Source organism: Anser anser, assembly GCF_964211835.1.
Source record: "Anser anser genome assembly, contig: SUPER_W_unloc_9, whole genome shotgun sequence".
NCBI classification, from domain to species: domain Eukaryota; kingdom Metazoa; phylum Chordata; class Aves; order Anseriformes; family Anatidae; genus Anser; species Anser anser.
In genome coordinates, this window is record NW_028154223.1 from 283,969 (window position 1) to 306,266 (window position 22,298).

The 22,298-nt window shown below is 45.6% G+C and overlaps 2 protein-coding genes and 1 long non-coding RNA gene across 10 annotated transcripts in view; 2 read left to right on the top strand and 1 right to left on the bottom strand.

Moving 5' to 3' along the window:
• The window catches only part of LOC310888966 (ceramide transfer protein-like), a 36,211-nt gene extending 26,524 nt beyond the window's left edge, over nt 1-9,687 (top strand). The window contains exons 5-7 of the mRNA XM_083852677.1: nt 5,756-5,848; nt 7,337-7,423; nt 8,450-9,687. Coding sequence (XP_083708803.1) covers nt 5,756-5,848; nt 7,337-7,423; nt 8,450-8,614 — 345 coding nt within the window. The 3' untranslated portion in view covers nt 8,615-9,687. The remainder of the gene's footprint in view (nt 1-5,755; nt 5,849-7,336; nt 7,424-8,449) is intronic.
• LOC310888970 overlaps nt 1-22,298 on the top strand; it is a 306,398-nt gene that overhangs the window by 283,899 nt on the left and 201 nt on the right. Inside the window, exons 3-4 of the long non-coding RNA XR_014576291.1 lie at nt 16,316-16,820; nt 20,508-20,848. This is a non-coding gene — a long non-coding RNA (uncharacterized lncRNA). The remainder of the gene's footprint in view (nt 1-16,315; nt 16,821-20,507; nt 20,849-22,298) is intronic.
• The window catches only part of LOC310888967 (ceramide transfer protein-like), a 77,703-nt gene that overhangs the window by 20,182 nt on the left and 35,223 nt on the right, over nt 1-22,298 (bottom strand). For 4 of the 8 annotated variants that reach the window (XR_014576284.1, XR_014576285.1, XR_014576286.1 and 1 more), the window contains one exon: nt 20,842-22,276. The exons of 2 other annotated variants lie outside the window; for them this stretch is intronic. The gene's annotated coding sequence lies outside the window, so the exon portion shown is untranslated. Of the gene's footprint in view, nt 1-11,645; nt 15,803-16,120; nt 16,228-16,348; nt 22,277-22,298 lie in introns of those variants that run through there. 2 more of the 8 variants (XR_014576282.1, XR_014576283.1) reach the window with 2 other exon arrangements.

The following is a 22,298-nucleotide window of genomic DNA, read 5'->3' on the forward strand; positions in this document are numbered from 1 at the left end:
CTGACCCAAACTGGCCAAAGGGGTATTCCATACCATCTGACATCATGCTAAACAATATATAGGGGTGGCTGGCCGGGGTGGGGGCCGGCTGCTCGGGGATAGGCTGGGCATCGGTCAGCGGGTGGTGAGCAATTGCATTGTGCATCACTTGTTTTCTTACACATTATTATTATTAATACTATTATCATTATCACTATTATTATTATTATTGTTATTATTATATTCCTGTCTTAATAAACTGTCTTTATCTCAACTCACCGGCTTCACTTTCCCGTTTCTCTCCCCCATCCCAGAGAGGGAGGGGGGAGGGTGAGCGAACGGCTGTGTGGTGTTTAGCTGCCAGCCGGGTTAAACCACAACAAACTGAAAAATAAGTGTTTCAGAGTGAATGCTACCACAAAATTCCCAGTTGGTAAACTCAGCCTTTCAGTCTTGTTTGACAGTTTTCCACTGAATGTTTAAAGTTCAAGTTAGGTTGCTAAATAATCATAGAATCATAGAATATCCCGAGTTGGAAGGGACCCATAAGGATCATCGAGTCCAACTCCTGGCACCACACAGGTCTACCCAAAAGTTTAGACCATGTGACTAAGTGCACAGTCCAAACGCTTCTTAAATTCAGACAGGCTTGGTGCAGTGACTACTTCCCTGGGGAGCCTGTTCCAGTGTGCGACCACCCTCTCGGTGAAGAACCTCTTCCTGATGTCTAGCCTAAACTTCCCCTGCCTCAGCTTGACACCATTCCCGCGGGTCCTATCACTGGTGATTAAGGAGAACAGGTCGGAGACTGCCCCTCCACTCCCCCTCGCGAGGAAGCTGTAGACCATGATGAGGTCTCCCCTCAGCCTCCTCTTCGCCAGGCTGAACAGGCCAAGTGACCTCAGCCGCTCCTCGTACGTCTTCCTCCCTAGGCCCTTCACCTTCTTTGTAGCCCTCCTCTGGACACTCTCCAACAGTTTCACATCTTTTTTCTACTGTGGTGCCCAGAACTGCACACAGTACTCGAGGTGAGGCCGCACCAGTGCAGAGTAGAGCGGGACAATCACTTCCCTCGACCAACTAGCAATGCCGTGCTTGATGCATCCCAGGATACGGTTGGCCCTCCTGGCTGCCAGGGCACACTGCTGGCTCATATTCAGCTTGCTGTCAACCACAACCCCCAGATCCTTCTCTGCGGGGCTGATCTCGAGCGTCTCGTCGCCCAGTCTGTACGTATAGCCAGGGTTGCCCCGTCCCAGGTGCAGGACCCGGAACTTGCTCTTGTTAAACTTCATGTGGCTGGTGATTGCCCAGCTCTGCAATCTGTCCAGATCTCTCTGCAAGGCCTTTCCACCCTCATCCGAGTCTACAACCCCTCCAAGCTTGGTGTCATCAGCAAATTTGCTCAAACACCTTCTAGTCCTACATCCAAATCGTTTATAAAAACATTGAAGAGGACTGGCCCTAAAATGGAGCCTTGAGGCTTGATTGAGTGGCCGTCCGCCAGCCTGATGCAGCCCCATTTACCACAACCCTTTGAGCCCTGTCCGTCAGCCAATTGCTCACCCATCGGATGATGTTTTTGTTTAGCTGTATGCTGGACATTTTGTCCAGTAGGATCCTATGGGAAACTGTGTCAAAAGCTTTACTGAAATCCAAAAAGATCACATCAGCTGGTTTCCCTTGATCGACTAGATGGGTGATCTTATCATAAATGGAAATCAAGTTAGTCAAACAGGACCTACCCCTCGTGAACCCATGTTGGCTGGGACCAATGACTGCATTGTCCCCCAGGTGCGCTTCAATAACTCCCAGTATAATCTTCTCCATAATTTTACCAGGCACTGACATGAGACTGACAGGCCTGTAGTTACCAGGGTCTTCTTTCTTGCCCTTCTTGAAAACTGGCACAACATTTGCCAGCTTCCAGTCAACTGGGACCTCTCCAGATTCCCAAGATCATTGAAAAATAATTGAGAGAGGTCCCGCAATGACGTCAGCCAGCTCTTTAAGCACCCTGGGATGAATCCCATCCGGACCCATGGACTTGTATGGATCTAGGTGGAGCAGCAAATCCCGCACACGTTCAGGGTCGGTTGGGAGTTTGTCATTCCCACCATCATGGTCCTCCAGCTCAGGGCACCAAGGGTCCTGAAGCCCATCATCAGCATTGAAGACAGAGGCGAAGAAGGTATTAAACGTTTCTGCTTTGCCGCTGTCATTGTCTGTAAGATGACCTTCCCCATCTAGTAGCAGACCTGTGTTTTCTCTGGTCCTCCTTTTTCTGTTCACATATTTTAAAAAAACGTTTTTATTGTCTCCCACAGACCTGGCCAGCTTCAACTCTAGTTGGGCTTTGGCCGCACAAATTTTCTCCCTACAAAAGCGAACAGCGTCCCTGTATTCCTTCCATGTTGCCTGACCCTGCTTCCAGCAGCCATACACTTTCTTTTTTCGCCTAAGCTCCAGTAGAAGATCCCTGGTCAGCCAGGCCGGCCTTCTGCCCCGCCTGCTTGACTTCCAATATTTTGGAATTGCCTGATTCTGTGTTTTTAGGAGGCAGTGCTTAAAGACTGACCAGCACTGATGGACGCCAATGCCTTCAAAAGCAGTTTCCAAGGGGACCTTGCTGACTAGTTCCCCGAGCAGCCTGAAGTCTGCTTTCCTCATATCCAGGGCTGAAGTTTTGGTGGCAGTTTTCCTGCTGTCACCAAAACTTTTAAACTCAACGTGGTCACCATGACCAAGACGGCCGCCAATTGCCATGTCCCCCACAAGACCCTCTCTGTTCTCCAGCAACAGATCTAGGAGGGCACCTTTCCTAGTTGGCTCCCTTAGCACCCGCACCAAGAAGTTATCATCTAGGTGCTTTAGGGACCTCCTGGACTTGCTCATGTCAGCCGTGTGGTGATCCCAGTTGACGTCTGGCAAGTTGAAATCCCCCATAAGGACAAGGGGAGTTGATCTCGCGGCATCTCTTAGTTCCTCAAAGACTAATTTATCGGCGTCGTCATCCTGGCCAGGTGGTCTGTAATAGACTCCCACAGTGACATCCCCTTTATTTGTTCGTCCCTTAATCCTTACCCAGAGGCTCTCAACTTTGCCATCGCCAACTTCAAGTTCCACACAGTCCAGCCCTTCCTGCACGTACATTGCCACCCCCCCGCCTGGTGGTAATTGTACTCATCAGCAAGTAGTGTGTTATGTCTAGTTGTCGTCTGTAAGACTTAACACGTTCTTCGTCCTAAAAGGCATTCTGAAAGGGGACTGAGAAAGATGCGCTGTGGTGGTTTTACCCTGCTAGACAGCTAAACTCCAACACAACCACTCTCTCACTCCCCCTCCTCAAAATAAGAGAGGGGGAGAAGAAAGTATGCTATAAAGAAAAAAAAAAGCTCACGGTGTGAAATAAGGATAATTTAATTAAAGGGATGTTGTGGTTTAACCTGGCTGATAGCTAAGTACCACACAGCTGTTCGCTCACCCTCTCCCCTCCCTCTCTGGGATGGGGGAGAGAAAGAGGAAAATGAAGCCTGTGGGTTGAGATAAAGACAGTTTATTAAGACAGGAAAATAATAATAACAACAATAATAATAATAATAATAGTACTAATAATAATAATGTGTACAAAACAAGTGATGCACAATGCAGTTGCTCACCACCCGCTGACCGATGTCCAGCCTATCCCCGAGCAGCCAGTCCCCCACACCCCAGCCAGCCCCCCCATATTAATTGTTCAGCATGATGTCAGATGGTATGGAATACCCCTTTGGCCAGTTTGGGTCAGCTGTCCTGGGTCTGTCCCCTCCCAGCTCCTGCTGCATGCCCAGCCTGCTCGCTGGCAGGACAGTGTGAGAAGCTGAGAAGTCCTTGGCTTAGTGTAAGCACTGCTCTGCAACAATTAAAACATCAACATGGTATCAACATTATTCTCATCCTAAATCCCAAACACAGCACCCTACCGGCAACTAGGAGGAAAATTAACTCTATCATAGCTGAAACTAGGACAAGGGAAAAGAAAGAGGGGAAAAAAAATAAACAAGCAAAAGGTCACGTGGAAGCACAGAAGGCAGAAAAAATATTCTCTACTTCCCATCACTGAGCGATGTTCGGCCGTTTCCTGGGAAGCAGGGCCTCAATACGCGTAGCAGTTGTTTGGGAGGACAGACGTCTTCATACTTCCCCCTTCTCCTTCCCCTTTTCCAAATCTTATTGCTGAGTGTGACATCATATCGTATGGAATATCCCTTTGGTTGGTTTAGGTCAGCTGCCCTGGTGATGTCCCCTCCCTGCGTCTTGCCCAGCCCCAGCCTACTGACTTTGGGGGGGCTTGGAGAGAGCCTTGATGCTGTGCCAGCACAGCTCAGCAATAGACAAAACATTGGTGTGATATCAGGGCTGTTCTAGCTAGAAGTGCTGAGCACAACACTATATGGGCTGCTGCCAGGAAAGTTAACTCCATCCCAGCCAGACCCAGTACATGTACTAAAGCTGAATTCTACAAGAATTTCAGAAGTGATTATAACTTTTTCACTGGCAATATCTGGCCATACATAGAATTTGTAGAGGAAACACTAGGCTTAATTTCAATGCTGCAATACTGCTTTATACAAAATATACAGTGACATAGACATTATTCGTGGCTCTAGTATAGTCACAGAGCTTTTATGGGAGAATGATGTTGAGCTGTTAATTCCTCTGCATTGGAGTTAATGAAATGATTCATGTAGATGCTATGCCAGCTAATTATAGATACAAGCGTACATGCTGTGGCTCATTAGTATCTCAAGGACATTCAACAAGTTAGCTTTTTACCAGTCTTACTATTCACCGTTTGTTATCACTGCCCAAGCATCTGTGTCAATGTCCTGGTTTTGGCTAGGATAGAGTTAATTTTCCTCCTAGTTGCCGGTAGGGTGCTGTGATTGGGATTTAGGATGAGAATAATGTTGATACCATGCTGATGTTTTAATTGTTGTAGAGCAGTGCTTACACTAAGCCAAGGACTTCTCAGCTTCTCACACTGTCCTGCCAGCGAGCAGGCTGGGCATGCAGCAGGAGCTGGGAGGGGACAGACCCAGGACAGCTGACTCAAACTGGCCAAAGGGGTATTCCATACCATATGATATCATGCTGAACAATTAATATGGGGGGGCTGGCTGGGGTGTGGGGGACTGGCTGCTCGGGGATAGGCTGGACATTGGTCAGCGGGTGGTGAGCAACTGCATTGTGCATCACTTGTTTTGTACACATTATTAGTAGTAGCACTATTATCATTATTATTATTTTATTTTTGTTTCTGTCCTAATAAACTGTCTTTATCTCAACCCACAAGGTTTCACTTTTTTTCGATTCTCTCCCCCATCCCACTGTGGGGGGGGAGGGTGGGCAAATGTCTGAGTGGTGCTTTGCTGCCAGCCCTGTTAAACCACAACAGTCAAGGAGATTTATATAAACTGTCAGTCAGGTACCAAGTCTGACCCTCAACAAACCATGAATAGCTATGTTTAAACTAGATGCCAGTTTTTGCTTGCTGATCTGGTTTCTTCCACATGACCTTAAAAAAGCTATCCTCAAGACAACTAGCTTTCCAAGCTTTGTATTATATATGCATTTATATGGGCACGCATCATGCATTCATGCAAATAAAATCTGCAGCTTTGTAATCTTTGCTTAGAAAAAAAACCTATACTGGTTATTCCATTTATTGGCTGGCATATTTACTATTATCAGCCAGTTCATTCTTGCTGCATTAAATGATCGTGTAATTTTGCAGGACATGGAGAAGAGGAGAAGAATAGAAGAAGCATACAAAAATGCTTTGACAGAACTGAAGAAAAAGTCCCACTTTGGAGGGCCAGACCACGAGGTAGAAATTCTGCTTGGATAATTAAAAAAATGCTAAGGCGTTTAAAGATTGGTTTGTTTCTCAAAAGTGGGTGTGTGTGTGTTTTTGGTTGTGTGTTTGTAAATCAAGGTGTTAGGTGTTCATACCACTATTATTTTTCTACCTTGGAAACAGAAACTGGATGAAGAATCTCAGTCCTTAACTTCTTGAGAATAGAAGTCAGTCTTTACCCCAGATTTTCTTGTTCTGCTTTTGTCTAGAGCATTTTTCTTACAGATATTTCTGATTACTTGTGATTTTTTTTGTTTGTACAGTTGCTCTACCCATATGCAATAGTTTTGTATGTTTGCTTTTTAATGGGTTAGCTGTATAGTATGTAATGCAAATATGAAAACCCTGACTACAGAGGTAGTCCTAGAATCTGAAGTTTAACTTAAATTGATTTTTAACTTGTCACTGCCACTTTAAATGTGTTCATAAATTCAATCATTTTAAGTCCTGCTTCAGCTGTCAAATTGCATATTTCAGCAGCTTCCTCCTCAGGTATTTAGTAAAATTCTAAGGTATATTCTTCTTCAGAAGGTAGTTTAAGCTAATGCATCTATATTGCAGTTTCTGTAATTTGCAAGAACTTGACCCTCTCATGTAGGTTAATCAAGCACTTGTTTCTGTTTACAAATCATAGCCTGAGAAATAGTAGTAATGCGTTGAGATATTTAAAAGATAGTTGTGCTTAGGTTCTCTGCTATGACATAGGCATGCAATGTAAAAGAAGAAGATGGATAGGAAGTTGGACTTTGTCTACCTGATTATGAACCCAGCTGCTTCTCCCAGATATCTCTGTTGTAGTTTTATGAAATTTGCTAGACTGGTTTGTTTTACAATACAATAAAAGCAGCTAACCTAATCTTCTTAAATTACCATTTTGTGTATTTAGACTTAAGTTTTTAATAGTTGACTCAACTCTACCTGCTGTTTAGTGCTAAACTGTTCTTTCCAAGAAATCTCAAGAGATTACAAGATATCCCCAGGATAAAAGATAAAATCCCCAGGATTTTATCTTGTATTGTTATGTTTTGAGTACATATCTGAAATTTACACTAAGACACTGGAATGACTACTCAGAAGAAGTCTAACTGCACAATTATGATAATATGCTTACTTTTCTGACACACTGCAAACACTTTTAAGAGGAGCTATGTTAATAAAAGCTTAAATCTGATGTCAAAGTGTATTGCCACTTCCTCAGTCCTCAGTTTCCTGTTTGTTTGTTTTTACTTGTTTATATAACTACCACTAAACTGTAGTTAGAGGAAATAACTTCCTTTAACAAGTAGGGTTTTCAGTTGAATTGTAATCTAAGAATATTGGTGAAAATATTTGAGGTCTGCGGAGGAATTTCCTTCTATCAGTTATATGTATAATATATACATATATATTTCCAATATTAAACTTAACTGGAGCTCTTGTCTCCAAAAATTTAAACTAGTTTTGTTTCTTATGCTCTAGGAGGGTCCTAATAGTCTGATTAATGAAGAAGAATTCTTTGATGCTGTTGAAGCTGCTCTCGATAGACAGGATAAAATGGAAGAACGGGTATCGATGCTTGAAAAATGTTAATGACGGGCACTTCATAGAAGACTTTTGTGACTTAAACTCAGTCCTGGGGTGCATCTCCTGAAACTCTAGATATTTTATACTGACACTTATAAGTGGAATTTAGTTCTTAATTTTTGTACGGTTGAATACTGTTGCTTAACACTAATTTTGAGAATGTGACTTCACAGTTTACATAGAAAAGGGCAGTATAAGTGTTAACCTAATGGCATATCTCTGGTTTCTAATTCTTAAATAAGTATATTAGAGTCCTATATAAAACTTATCTTTGTATTTATGAGAAAATTTAATTATCACATACGTAACTAATGACCTGTGCAAATAAGAATATCAAACACTGCAGCTCTTTTTCAAATCCTAATTACTGCCCTGAAGTTTCTTTTGGTGATAGCAGTATGTGAAATAGGAAAGATATAGTTCTACTGATGTTTCTTTTTTATTTAAAAGAATTGTGTAGGCTCTAGCTACTTCTCTAACTCATTTCTTGAATACACTTCTGTGGCAAGGATCAAAAAGAGATATGCATAGGATGAAATATATAGTATATGAGAACATATAGTAGTGTATAAAATGAGAGAATAACAAAGTGGTACATCCTTTGTCTTAAGCATTTAGGCTTGTGAATACAGTGACTTGGTTAAGAATTATAAGACTTACCAGTAGACATACAGTATGCAACAGAATTTACCTATGGTGGGGTCTCTTAATGGGGAGTAAAAGTTTTGAGTGATTGTTACTACTACATTAATGCAACATCCTTAATGCTGTTGATCAATTTTCCTTAACCCAGAAACATACCTTGAAGTACAGATGAATGGGTAATTCGGTCTCCAGGCCCATTCACTTAACTGAGAAGTCCAGCAGGATGCCAACTTAATGCCTGTCAGGGACAGCGTTAGTTCTTGTTTTAATGTGGTAGCCACTATATAGATTGAGGATGACTCACTGCTTAATAGTCTACCCAGTAATATCTGACTACCAGTAATTAAACCTATTTTGTTGCAGTCTCAAAGTGAAAAGGTCAGATTACACTGGCCAATATCCTTACCTTCTGGAGATGCATATTCTGCTGTGGAGGCTCATCGATTTGTTCAAAAGGTAACATATTTCCCATGGTCACCTCAGACTAATGGGATGACATATTTCTATATAATTTGTGTGGGTAGCTGAGACTGATTTTCTGTAGTTGTTTCTAGTAACTTTTAATGGTTTACTCATTTTCGATTGAAGTAGCTAGAATTGGAGAAGGACTCTTCTGTCTTGGCTCAAAAAATACTTATCTGAGCACCTATTTACAATACTCTCGACTTATATCAAGATTGTCAGATATTAAAGCGAAAAAAAAAGCTTGCTAACCTCTCAGTGGTTTTTAAGATTCCTTCACCAAAATTCATTGAATTGAATAAAATACAATAAAATCCAGTCTCTTGCATCATGATCAGTTGACTTTTTTTACTGTTACTGGAAACACTATGCTCCTCAGAGGGCTATGCTGGGACTATAATACATAATAGTTGCGTGAAATCAGTATTCACTGCTGTCCTTGCTGCTTATGGTGCTTTTGTTTTCATTTTCTTCAATATCTCGTGCTTGCAAGTTGGTCTTGAATGATCTGTTGCATCTTTGTTTAGATTACCTGTTGTAGTTTTTTGTTTTGTTTTGTTTTGTTTTTTTGTCTTTGGTAGCACTTCAATCGCTCTTCTTCCATGTCTTCCATTGATCTAGTCAGTGCCTCTGATGTTCACAGATTCAGCACCCAGGTACTGTATTAACATAGGATCATAGAATGGCACAGGTTGGAAGGAACCTCAAAGATCATCTCGTTCCAACCTCCCTGCAATAGGCAGGGACGCCACCCACTAGATCAGGTTGCTCAGGGCCTCATCTAACCTGGTCTTGAGCACCTCCAGGGATGGGACATCCACAACCTCTCTGGGCAACCTGTTCCAGTGCCTCCTTCACCACCCTCTGAGTGAAGAATTTCCTTCTAACATCTAATCAAAATCTCCCCTCTTTTAGTTTAAAACCATTCCCCCTCATCCTGTCATTATCTGACTGAGCAAAGAGTTGCTCTCCATCTTTTTTATAAGTCCCCTGTAAGTACTGAAAAGCCACAATGAGATCACCCCAGAGCCTTCAATCCTGTAGGCTGAAGAGCTCCAGCTCTCTCAGCCTTTCTTCATAGGAGAGGTGCTCCAGCCCTCTGATCAACTTTGTGGCCCTCCTCTGGACCCGTTCTAACAGGTCCACATCCTTCTTGTGCTGGGGGCTCCAGGCCTGGACGCAGTACTCCAAGTGGGGCCTCGCAAGGGCAGAGTAGAGTGGAACAATCACCTCTCTTGACCTTCTGGCCACTCCTCTGTTGATGCAGCCCAAGATGCAGTTGGCCTTCTGGGCTGCAAGCACACACTGCTGGCTCGTGTCAAGCTTTTCATCCACCAGAACCCCCAAGTCCTTCTCTGCAGGGCTGCGCTCAATGAGTTCTTCTCCCAGTCTGTACTCGTGCCTGGGATTGCTCCAACCCAGGTGCAGCACCTTGCACTTGGATGTGTTGAACCTCATTAGGTTCACGTGGGCCCACTTCTCAAGCTTGTCCAGGTCCCTTTGGATGGCATCCCTTCCTTCTGTTTTATCAACCGCACCACTCAGCTTGGGGTCATCTGCAAACTGGCTGAGGGTGCACTCGATCCCACCGTCTATGTCACTGATGAAGGTATTAAACAGTACCGGTCCCAGGACAGACCCCTGAGGGACAACACTCATCACCGGCCTCCACCTGGACATAGAGCCATTGACCACCACTCTCTGGGTGCAGCCTTCAAGCCAATTCTTTATCCACTGAATGGACCACCCATCAAATGCATTTCTCTCCAATTTAGAGATCAGGATGTCATAAGGGACCGTGTCAAAGGCCTTACAGAAGTCCAGGTAGATGACATCAGTCGGTCTTCCCTTTATCAACTGATGCAGTCTCTCCATTGTAGAAAGCCACCAGATTGGTCAGGCACGATTTACCCTTGGTGAAGCCATGCTGGCTGTCTCGGATCACCTCCTTGTCTTGCATGTGCCTTCACATTGCTTCCAGGAGAATCTGTTCCATGATCTTGCCAGGCACAGAGGTGAAGCTCATCGGTCTGTAGTTCCCCAGGTCCTCCTTTCTACCCTTTTTCAAAATGGGAGGATTATTGAATGGCTTGGGTTGGAAGTAACCTCAAAGATCATCTAGTTCCAACTCTCCTGCCTTGGGTGGGGGTGCCAGCTATTAAAGCATGTTGCCCGGGGCCTCATCCAACCTGGTCTTGAACACCTCCAGGGACAGAGCATCCACAACTTCTCTTGGCAAGCTCCTTATCACAGTAAGGCAAACTGAGGTTAAAGATCAGTGTCAAAAGGAATGGAATATGGGATCAGGCCAGAGCCCATCTGTATTTATGGCGTGACAGGGGGATCCCAGCAGTTAACTGTATTGGAGGCTGAAGTGAGTCTAACCGGGAATGAGGGAGGGGGGAGGGTGAGCGAAGGGCTGTGTGGTGTTTAGCTGCCGGCCGGGTTAAACCACAATAGGTAGGAGGTTTAAAGAAACCAATCTTCCAGCAGTATCGGACAATGGCACAGAAACTATAGTAATGCTGATTCGTAGTGGAGCGAACAATTTGTGACTAGCATATGCCAACACAAATGTGCCTGTACCAGCAGCCCTTTTAGATGGCAGCGATGATTGACTGAAACCAAGTTTGAAGAGAACTGCAGTCATATCCACACCACTTGACACAGCCAGGTAGAAGATTCCTAGAGATACTAATGAAATTCCAACATGGAATGAAACCCCTACAGCACCACATTCTTTGAAAACTTTTTTCAGCTGCTGGGATTTATTGAGTTTCTTGTTTTCACTGCTGAGATCTGTGGCTGCCTTTTCAGGGGATCCACCCACATCCTTGGCCGAGCTGCCGGCGGCGGCCCGCAGCGCCAGCAGAGGGGCCGGCGGGCTGAGTGGAGGCCGGCCCGGGGGTGGGGGGTGGGGGGGATGGCGAGGGCACAGCAGCGGAGGCGGCGGGCGGCGGCGAGCGGGGGCCCGCGGAGCGGCGGGCCCGGGCGCAGCAGCAGGCGGAACATGGCAGCGCCCGATGCTTGCGGGCGGTGCTCAAACCTGAGAAACGCAGCAGCCGGCGGCGGGGCGGGCGGGCGGGTGCCCGGAGCTGACAGCGGGGCGGGCGGCGGCGCTGGCGGCGCTGATGGCCGCAATGGCATCGAGCGCAGAGTGGCCACCATGGGTTGGGATATTGTCTCTGCCTCTATTCCCAAGTCTATCAGGTTTGCTTTCTCTGGCGGTACGCAGTCACCGCTTTTTATTTCACCCGCCTGCGTAGCCTGTGCGGCCGCTGTCTGTACCCTTTTTTCCGCTTGCCATGATCTCAGTGTCTCAGTTGCTAAGCGCCAGGTCATCATCACCTCAGCAGCTGTTGTATCTCCCTGCGAGGCAGCGTCCCATATAGTTGTCCCAGCATTTTCCCAAGTTTTTAAATCAAACACCGCCGAAACCTTCGACGGGGCCCCATTCTTTTGCAAAAATTTCAACAGTAGTTTTATCTTATACGGATCATATTTTACTCCCCTTTTTATTAGTAGTTGCATTAATAGTTTTACTATGGCCTCTTCTTCTGCAGAGAGGTTAGCTCCCATGATTAATGCCCAGCCACTCGCCTGCCTTCCAGGTGATGTCCCGGGGTTGAAGCTGCAGACTGGCTGTGAGCTTGACTCGTTCGGCTGGGTTCCCTTCAGATGCTCCTTGCAGCGCTGTTCCTCCGCGAATCACGTTGGGGTCACCATTTGAAGGGATGAAAGACACAGACTCCTGATGGCTCTTGAACAGGAGACCTTTATTGCCCTTTTTCACCACTACATATACCTTCCCCGTAGCCACGGGGTCCCCGTGACCACGCTCCCGAATCTGTCATACAATTGGTTAGAGACCCTCAGACATGCGCCTCAAGCCAGCCAGCAATTGGCCACTGCCCAAAGCTCATCTTTAACACTGTAGCCAAGTTATTTATCTCAACCTTGCTCAAGTTTTTGTTTCTACTGCTTATTTCCTCATTATCTCTAATTCAGGGACATGTGAAACAGCGCAAAGCCACCTGTGAATTCCTTTCCCGCAACATCCCCAGACATGGGACAGGATAAGGACATCCCCAGATTTATTTATATTTATATAATATATTGTTGTGGTTTAACCCGGCTGGCAGCTAAACACCACACAGCCGTTCGCTCACCCTCCCCCCTCCCTCTCTGGGATGGGGGAGAGAAACGGGAAAGTGAAGCCTGTGAGTTGAGATAAAGACAGTTTATTAAGACAGGAAAATAATAATAACAATAATAATAATAATAGTGATAATGGTAATAGTATTAACAATAATAATGTGTAAGAAAACAAGTGATGCACAATGCAATTGCTCACCACCCGCTGACCGATGCCCAGCCTATTCCCGAGCAGCCGGCCCCCCCACCCCGGCCAGCCACCCCTATATATTGTTTAGCATGACGTCAGATGGTATGGAATACCCCTTTGGCCAGTTTGGGTCAGCTGTCCTGGGTCTGTCCCCTCCCAGCTCCTGCTGCACCCCCAGCCTGCTCGCTGGCAGGACAGAGCAAGAAGCCGAAAAGTCCTTGGCCTGGTGTAAACACTGCTCTGCAACAATTAAAACATCAGCATGTTATCAGCGCTCTTCTCATCCTAATCCAAAACATAGCACCCTACCAGCTACTATGAGCTACTTAACTCTGTCCTAACTGGAACCAGGACATATATTTACCTAAAAACTATCAGTACCGATTACCAAAGGATGGACTCCCCATTATTACTCTGGAATTAATCTTGAGGTTATAATAGATATTGCTCTGACATTGCCACTGAATCAGCAGTACAAATGAAAAAAAAAAAAAGGAAATTAGGAAAGTACTAGGAAGCAAAACCAAAAGACATAATTAGGCCAATGTATAAAACCAGCCTGCACACACTTTGAATAATGAGTCCACCTTTGTCCCCAGAATTTCAGAACTGAAAAAGAGCCAGTGATAAGGATGTTCAAAGATATGCTAGGATAGTCTGCTTACTCATTCCTAACAGAAACTAGTACTTTTCAGTCTGAAAATGAGAATAACTAGCGAGGCAGAAGGCCTCTGTTATAGCTATAAAATCCTGAGTGGTATAGATAAGATTAATGTTTGTGAGGTGCTTCTTACAGTAAAAAACTAGGCCATCATCAAATGAAATCAACAACAAAAAGGAGATAATTCTTCACACGAGGTGTAGCTGTAACTGGGGAATTCTGCTAGGTATATTAGAATCATAGAATATCCCAAGTTGGAAGTGACCGATAAGGAACAACTCCCGGATCCACACAGGTCTACCCAAAAATTTGGACCATATGTCTGAAAGCATTCTCCAAACGCTTCTTGAACTCCAGCAGGCTTACTGCCATGACCAGTTCCCTGGGGAGCCTGTTCCAGTACGTGACAACCCTCTTCAGGCTGGACATCAGGAAGAACCTCCACTGAACCTCCCCTGTCGCAGCTTGACACCATTCCCACGGCTCCTATCACTGGTCACTAAAGAGAATAGATTGGAGCCTGCCCCTCCTCTCCCCATCGTGAGGAAGCTGTAGACTGCGATGAGGTCTCCCCTCAGCCTCCTCTTTTCCAGGCTGAACAGGCCAAGTGACTTAAGCCGCTCCTCATACGTCTTCCCCTTTAGGCCCTTCTCCATCTTCGTAGCCCTCCTCTGGACACTCTCCAATAGTTTCATGTCTTTCTTATACTGTGGTGCCCAGAACTGCACACAGTACTCAAGGTGAAGCTGCACCAGCACAGAGTAGAGCAGGACAATCACTTCCCTCAGCTGGCTAGCAATGTCGTGCTGGATGCACCCCAGGATATGGTTGGCCCTTTTGGCTACCAGGGTACACCAGTGACTCATACTCAACTTGCCATTAACCAGAACCCCCAGATCCATTTCTGCGGAGCTGCTCTCCAGCCTCTCATCCCGCAGTCTATACATATATACAGGATTGCTCCATCCCAGGTGCAGATCCCAGCACTTGCTCTTGTTAAACTTCATATTGTTGGTGATTGCCCAGCCCTCTAACTTGTCAAGATGTCTCTGCAAGGCCTCTCCACCCATGAGGGAGTCCACAGCTCCTCTCAGTTTAGTGTTATCCACAAACTTACTTTACACACCTTACAGTCCTGCATCCAAAAAATGGTGCCCTGCAGAATCCCATTAATGACTGGCTGCCAGCCTGATGTAACCCCATTTACTATAAGCCTTTGAGCCCAACCCGTCTGCCAAATGTTAACCCGTCTTTTTATGTATTTGTCTAGCTGTAAACTGAACATTTTGTCCAGAAGGATACTGTGAGAAACAGTATCGAAAGCTTTGCTGAAATCCAAAAAGATCACATCAACTGGCTTCCCTTGGTCAACTAGATGGGTGACCTTGTCATAAAAGGAAATTAAGTTTGTTAAACGGGGCTTTTCCCTTGTTAGCCTGTGTTGGCTGTGTCCGATGACTGTGTTGTCTTTCAAGTGTTTTTCAGAATAATCTTCTCCATAATTTTACCAGGCACTGAAGTGAGACTGACAGGCCTGCAGTTACCAGGGTCTTCACAGACCGAACCCAGCACCGACCCCTGGGGAACATCGCTAGTCACAGGTCTCCAGCCGGACTCTGCACCACTGATCACCAACCTCTGAGCTCGGCCAGTCAGCCAGTTCTCAACCCGCCTTTCTGTCCACTCATCTATCCCACACTATCCCACAGGGAGGCTCAGTCCGCCTCCCTGCCAGGAGCCTTCGCTGTAGTCAATCCGCACGAGGTCCTCGCTAAAAATAAAGTCCTTTCTTGTCCTTGAAAATCGGGACAACATTTGCCACCTTCTGGTTGACTGGGACCTCTCCAGATTCCCACAGCTGTTTAAAAATAATTGAGAGAGGTCTCGTGAAGACATCAGCCAGCTCTCTGAGTACCCTGCAATGAATCCCATTGGGCTCCAGAGACTTATATGCATCCAGCTGGAGCAGCAGATCCCGCACAAGTTTGGAGTTGAATGAGAGTTCATCATTACCAGTGACAGTCCTCCAACTCAGGGCTCTGGGTGTTCCAGGGCCCATCACTGGTGTTAGCGGTGTTTCCCAGGGGTAGGTGCTGGGTCCGGTCTTGTTCAACATCTTCATCGCCGACCTTGATGAGGGAATAGTGTCCACCCTCAGCAAGTACGCCGATGACACAAAGCTGGGAGGAGTGGCCAACGTGCCAGAAGGCTGTGCTGCCATTCAGTGAGACCTGGACAGGCTGGAGAGCTGGGCAGGAAGAAACCAAATGAGGTTTAATAAGAGCAAGTGTAGAGTCCTGCACCTGGGAAGGAACAACTGCATGTATCAGTACAGGCTGGGGGACGACCTGCTGGAGAGGAGCTCTGAGGAGAAGGACCTGGGGGTCCTGGTGGACAACAGGTTGACCATGAGCCAGCAGTGTGCCCTCGTGGCCGAGAAGGCCAGTGGGATCCTGGCGTGCATTAAAAGGAGTGTGGCCAGCACGTCAAGGGAGGTGATTCTCCCCCTTTACTCTGCCCTGGTCAGGCCTCACCTGGAGTACTGTGTCCAGTTCTGGGCTCCCCGGTGTGGTGTATGAAGCATGTTTGTTCATTATTTCCCATGGCTATATTAAGAAGGAACAAAGGGAGTCGCCAGGTGGCTGTAAGGACCTTGAGGCTCCCTGCCTGTTGCTGTCTCGGACGGAGAGTTGAGAGAACTTTGTGTAAATACTATAACTGCAAAATTGATAACCCACTGTCCTATCTGAAGACAAAACAGCATGACCGGTTAAGGAGGGAAAACACCACATACCAAGCGGAGGAAGACTACGGCCTTCATCCGTGCGACCACCAGAGGGACCGGAGACGACCCCCTAGCAACAGTCGACGCAGCCGCAGTACCAGGAAGGGGGGCTACGTAACCCCGGAAGAACCCGATGATAAAAGGGGACTGTGAAGGGGGGGGGGGTGCGCGCCGTTTGAGGAGCACGGACTCCCCGGCCGCCCAGCGCTGTTTTGCTTGCTGATCGCTTACTCAATAAACTAATTCTTTCTGGCTAAAAGAGTAATTTATAACAAATTTGGTGCCGTGACTCGGATAGAGGTACGTCGATCGGGAAGCCTATCGAGGGGGGCGCCCCGCCGATTTCGGCGGCCTTCGCCGGGACTATTCCCGTTCGGGCCCTCTACCGACGAACCCTAAATTTCGGGCAGCAAGCAAATAAAGCCGGCAAACCCCTAGGTAATCTTTGTGCACGAAGGCCGAACGAAGACCCATGGGGTGGGTAAGTATAGGCTCGTGTTCCGTTCGGTTGGGGTTGGTGATCCCAGAGTGCGTCTGTGTGAGACGTCCAATTGCGGACGAAGTGAGTGCGGACCCCTCAGTAGTGCGGTTCCCACATCCCGCGAGGGACTGGGCCACGACCAAAGGGGAAGCGGCTGCGTGTGTGTGTGAAGGCGCTCCGGAAGATGGGACAGAAGAAGAGTAAGCCTTCTGGTCCCATGGGCGGGGTTAGGTTGCCCCCTATACCCCCGGATAGTCCTCTGGGGTTAATGATTAAGAATTGGAGTGATTCCCCTTCTAGGCGGGGAAAGGACAAAGTAAAAATGATTCATTATTGTATTGAAGTTTGGGGAGATCAGCAAATTCAAGGCGACAGTCTCTATTGGCCCTTGTATGGGTCGTCCGACAACGGGGTGTGTCAAGCCTTAAATGTTTATGTGAATGCCAAAGAACCTTTTTGTTTAGAAGAAAGCGAATATGCGAATATGCGAGTTTCTGGCTGGGCTGGGGGGATCGAGTTAATTTGTATTCGTTAAAAGAAAAAGGAGGGGAGGAGAAAGGGGAGGAGAAACGTAAGAAAAAGAATCGGGAATTGGAGGTCCCGGTATCACCACCTCCCTATGTCCTGCCCACGGCCCCCCCCAGGGCCTTCGAACCCACAGTCTTCAGGGGAGTCGGACAGTGATGTCGATCAAGGGCCGGTAACTAGGAGTCGAATTAGAAAACGGAGACAGAAATCTCAGAAACCTGAGAGCGTGGGGGGGCTGTATCCATTGAGAGAAATATCTATGGGAGGCCCGCAACCCGAAATGGGGTATGTGGCGGTCCCCACATTCTGGGGATGCCCGCGATTTTAAGAAAGAGATGGGAAATTTATTGGAAGACCCCCTTGGAGTAGCAGAGCGAGTGGATCAGTTCCTAGGACCCAATGTGTACACGTGGGAGGAGATACAATCTATATTGGGGATTTTATTTACCTCGGAAGAGAGGGGAATGATTAGGAGAGCGGGAATGCGAATCTGGGATCAACAGCATCAGCAAGGTCCAGCTGCAGATGTTAAGTGGCCACTGCAGAGACCTAATTGAAATAATCAGGACCCCATACACCGTGGTCATATGCAAGATTTATGAACCATTATTAATTAGGGAATCAGTCCCGAGAGGTCACAACATCAATAAGGCCTTTAGTGAACAACAACAACAACAACAAATAAAAAAAAAAAAGAGAGAAAAAAAAAAAAAAAAGAGGGATGAAACCCCGACGGAATGGCTAGAGAGGCTGCGTAAAAGCCTGCAGCTATATTCAGGGGCGGATCCGGGGACTCCTGTGGGAGAGGCCCTGCTGAAAACTCATTCGTAGCAAAATCCTGGCTGGATATTAGAAATTAGAAAGAAATTAGAAGAAATTAGAGAAGAGAGAAGATTGGCAGGATCGGGGTATCGGGGTTTGGACGTGTTATTAAGAGAAGCGCAGAAAGTGTTTGTCAGGAGAGAGAATGAGAAGGAGAAAGAACTAGCACGCCCCCCAGTGTTAAGTTTGCCAGATTTGTGGAGGCCTTTTTTTGTTTGTTTGTTTGTTTTGTTTTTTTGTTTGTTCGTGAACAGCGCGGAAGGCACGGCATACGGAGTGCTGGCCCAAGAATGGGCAGGGAGTAAAAAACCTGTGGCCTATTTGTCTAAATTATTAGACTCAGTTAGCCGGGGGTGGCCAAATTGTTTGCAAGTAGTGGTGGCTGCCGCCTTACTGGTAGAGGAAGCACAAAAAATCACTTTCAGAGGGGAAATCAAAGTAATATCTCCACACAATATACGTGGAGTACTGCAACAAAAGGCAGAAAAATGGATCACTGATGCCAGGTTATTGAAATATGAAGGAATATTAATCTCATCTCCAAAATTAACACTAGAAACAACCTCACTACAGAACCCTGCTCAATTTCTTTATGGGGAACCAGATGGGCCCTTAGGTCATAATTGCTTCCGAAATATAGAAGAGCAAACAAAATTAAGACCTGATTTAGAAGAAGTGGAATTACCTGTCGGTGAACAAATATATGTAATGGTTCCTCAAGAATAGTTGAAGGGAAACGAAAATCAGGGTATGCGCTGGTAAATGGGAAAACATTTGAGATAGTAGAATCTGGACCCCTGAGCCCTAGCTGGTCGGCCCAAGCTTGTGAACTATATGCCATCTTGCGAGCCCTAAAATTGTTAAAGAATAAAAGTGGCACAATATATATACAGATTCAAAATATGCTTATGGGGTAATACATACATTTGGTAAAATATGGGAAGAAAGAGGGCTCATCAATTCACAAGGAAAGGGTTTAATACATCAGGAATTAATTGCCCAGGTCCTACAAGCTATTAGAGAACCTAAGGACATTGCTGTAGTACATATAAAAGGACATCAGAGGGGCCTTACCCCTCAGGTTAGGGGTAATAACCTGGCGGATCAGGAGGCGAAAAGAACAGCATTAATGAGTATGAGAACTATAAGAGCGAGGGAAAATTGCCCAGACTGTGGCAAAAACTTAAAGGAATTTCCATGTGATGCCTGTTGGAAGGATTTCGGCTTTGATGCTATACAATGTAGTTGCTTGTCCTGGGAAAAGGAGGAGGGGAAAAAGTCACATTGCCATCGTTATTTACACGGACCCATATATACATTACTCTGTTTTACGCAGCCAGAAAAGGATAAAATGGCTCAAATGGGCATAGAAGAAATAGATGGGGGGTAAATGGATATTGCCCGATGGACGGGAAATGCTTCCTAAGTCTGCAGCTCTGCGAGTGCTACGGAGGTTTCATGAGAACACCCACTGGGGAGCTCAAGCACTAGTGGACCAATTCGCTACAAAATATATGTATATTGGAATATACAATGTAGCAAAATGAATTGTGCATGAATGTCTTGTCTGTAAAAGAGTGAATGCCCGACAAATGAGGGAAAGAGTATTAGGAGGTCGGGAATTAGCACACCGACCTTTTGCCAGAATTCAATTGGATTTCACAGAACTTCCAAAAGTGGGAAGGTACAAATATTTATTAGTAATTGTAGACCATCTCACGCATTTTGTCGAGGCTTTCCCGACAACGAGGGCAACGGCCCAAGCTGTGGTAAAAATACTATTAGAAAACATTATCCTGAGGTATGGGATTGTAGAAACAATTGATTCTGACCGAGACCCGCACTTTATATCAAAAGTGTCCAAAGAAACTATGAAGGCCTTGGGGACGAGTTGGGAATATCATACACCGTGGCACCCTCAGAGCTCTGGAAAGGTAGAACGAATGAATGGGGAAATTAAGAAGCAACTAACGAAGCTTATGATGGAGACAAAAACCTCCTGGGTGAAATGTTTACCACTTGCACTATTGAATATTCGAACACAGCCTCGAGTCGATGTCGGAATCTCACCTTTTGAAATGCTATACGGTATGCCTTATGATCTAGAGATACCAGCTGATCACCCCCAGATACAGGACACACAATTAACACCTTATTTAATACAACTTATGAATAGACGGAGGGAATTACAAGTGAAAGTGTTGGTGGCACAGCGTCCCCCGTTAGATATAGCAATCCATAGAATACAACCTGGAGATAAGGTTCTAATTAAGACATGGAAAGAAACATCTTTAACACCACGGTGGGAAGGCCCCTATGTTGTTTTACTTACTACAGAGACTGCTATCCGGACGGCTGAGAAGGGGTGGACGCATGCCAGTCGTGTGAAGGGACTAATCCCAATCCAGACAAGCGAATGGGAAGCAGTCGCAAACCCTGATGACTTAAAGCTTACTCTAAAACGGACTCGATAAGTATATACTGTCACTGTCTACGTATCGTAAAAAGGGGGAGGAGGGGGGCTTTGTGTGATTGGTAACAGGCAAGAGGTCGCAGCTAACCGAGAAACTCCCCTGAAGAGCACTACTGCTGCCGAGAAGAACCCGCACCTTGTAGTTCGCCGCAACCGAACTGACAAGCGAGGCAGAGAGTGAAACGGTGGGGATCTGCGTGACCAGGTAAAAACCCCAAAGATGGGCCCTATCCACTTTTTGCGATACATAGTAATAGGTGTAAGTATTTGCACTGTTCCTGGATCTGCGTATCCTCATAAACCTTTTATTTGGAGCCTAATTAAATGGGGAGGGGATACTGCATATAAGGAAAGAAGAAATTAAGAACCCCCAACAGGTGGGGCCAAACTGTCCACACCAAGAACTATCAGGAAATGTTTTGACACAAGCCTCTGAAATACAAACTACAAATAGCCCAAAGCTACTAAAGGTCATTAACAAATCAGTAGGCCAAAAATATGAAAAAAATGAAGGGGTGACTGAAAATAACATGTGGAAAATCATGGAAGCTAGTTATTTCTTATTGAATCAAACAAATCCCAACATCCCTAAACCTTGTTGGTTATGCCTTGATATAAGGCCTCCATGAAGAGATGTAGGAATAACATTGACGGAAGTAACTGGGAACGGAAGATGTGTAGGTACAATCCTTAGTGAGAAGCCCCATCTATGCAGTATTACGGAGAAGGTTACACCAGGAAGTAGAGAAAGGTGGTTAATACCTGCAAACAATGCTAGATGGGTCTGCTCATCGATAGGTGTTACCCCTTGTTTATCACTTGAACTCTTTAATGTATCCCAAGATTTCTGTATACAGGTAATAATTGTACCAAGAATTCTATACCTTCTATACCATTCTGAAGAGTATGTATATACACAGCACATAGTAGCAGAGAACCACTTAACAAGAAGAGAACCAATCACGGCTATAACATTGGCAACGTTAATAATTTTGGGAGGCACCGGGGTGAACAGTCAATTACTGCCCTGGAAAAATCGGTACGGTCACTATCAGAAGTTGTTTTGCAAAATCGTAGAGGATTAGATCTGATGTTTTTACAACATGGTGGATTGTGTGCCGCCTTGAAAGAAGAATGCTGTGTATATGCAGACCACACTGGAGTAGTGAGGGATACAATGAGGAAGCTCAGAGAAAGATTAGAAGAAAGAAAGAAAGAAAGAAAGAAAATGAGGCTAAGCAGAATTGGTACGAATATTGGTTTAATTATTCACCCTGGCTTACAACTTTACTGTCAACAATAGCGGGACCTTTGTTGTTACTAATATTGAGTCTAACTTTTGGACCATGTATTCTTAATCGAGTAATCGCGATTGTAAAAAACCGTTTGGAGACAGCACATTTGATGCATATCAGTGCCAAATACGAACCCATAACCACGAGTGAGGATGCTGAATCTCTAACGCTCAGCAGACAGGCATACCAGGAATTAATGAACAAAATAACTACTAAAAGAAAAAGGAGGGATTGTGGTGTATGAAGCATGTTTGTTCATTATTTCCCATGGCTATATTAAGAAGGAACAAAGGGAGTCGCCAGGTGGCTGTAAGGACCTTGAGGCTCCCTGCCTGTTGCTGTCTCGGACGGAGAGTTGAG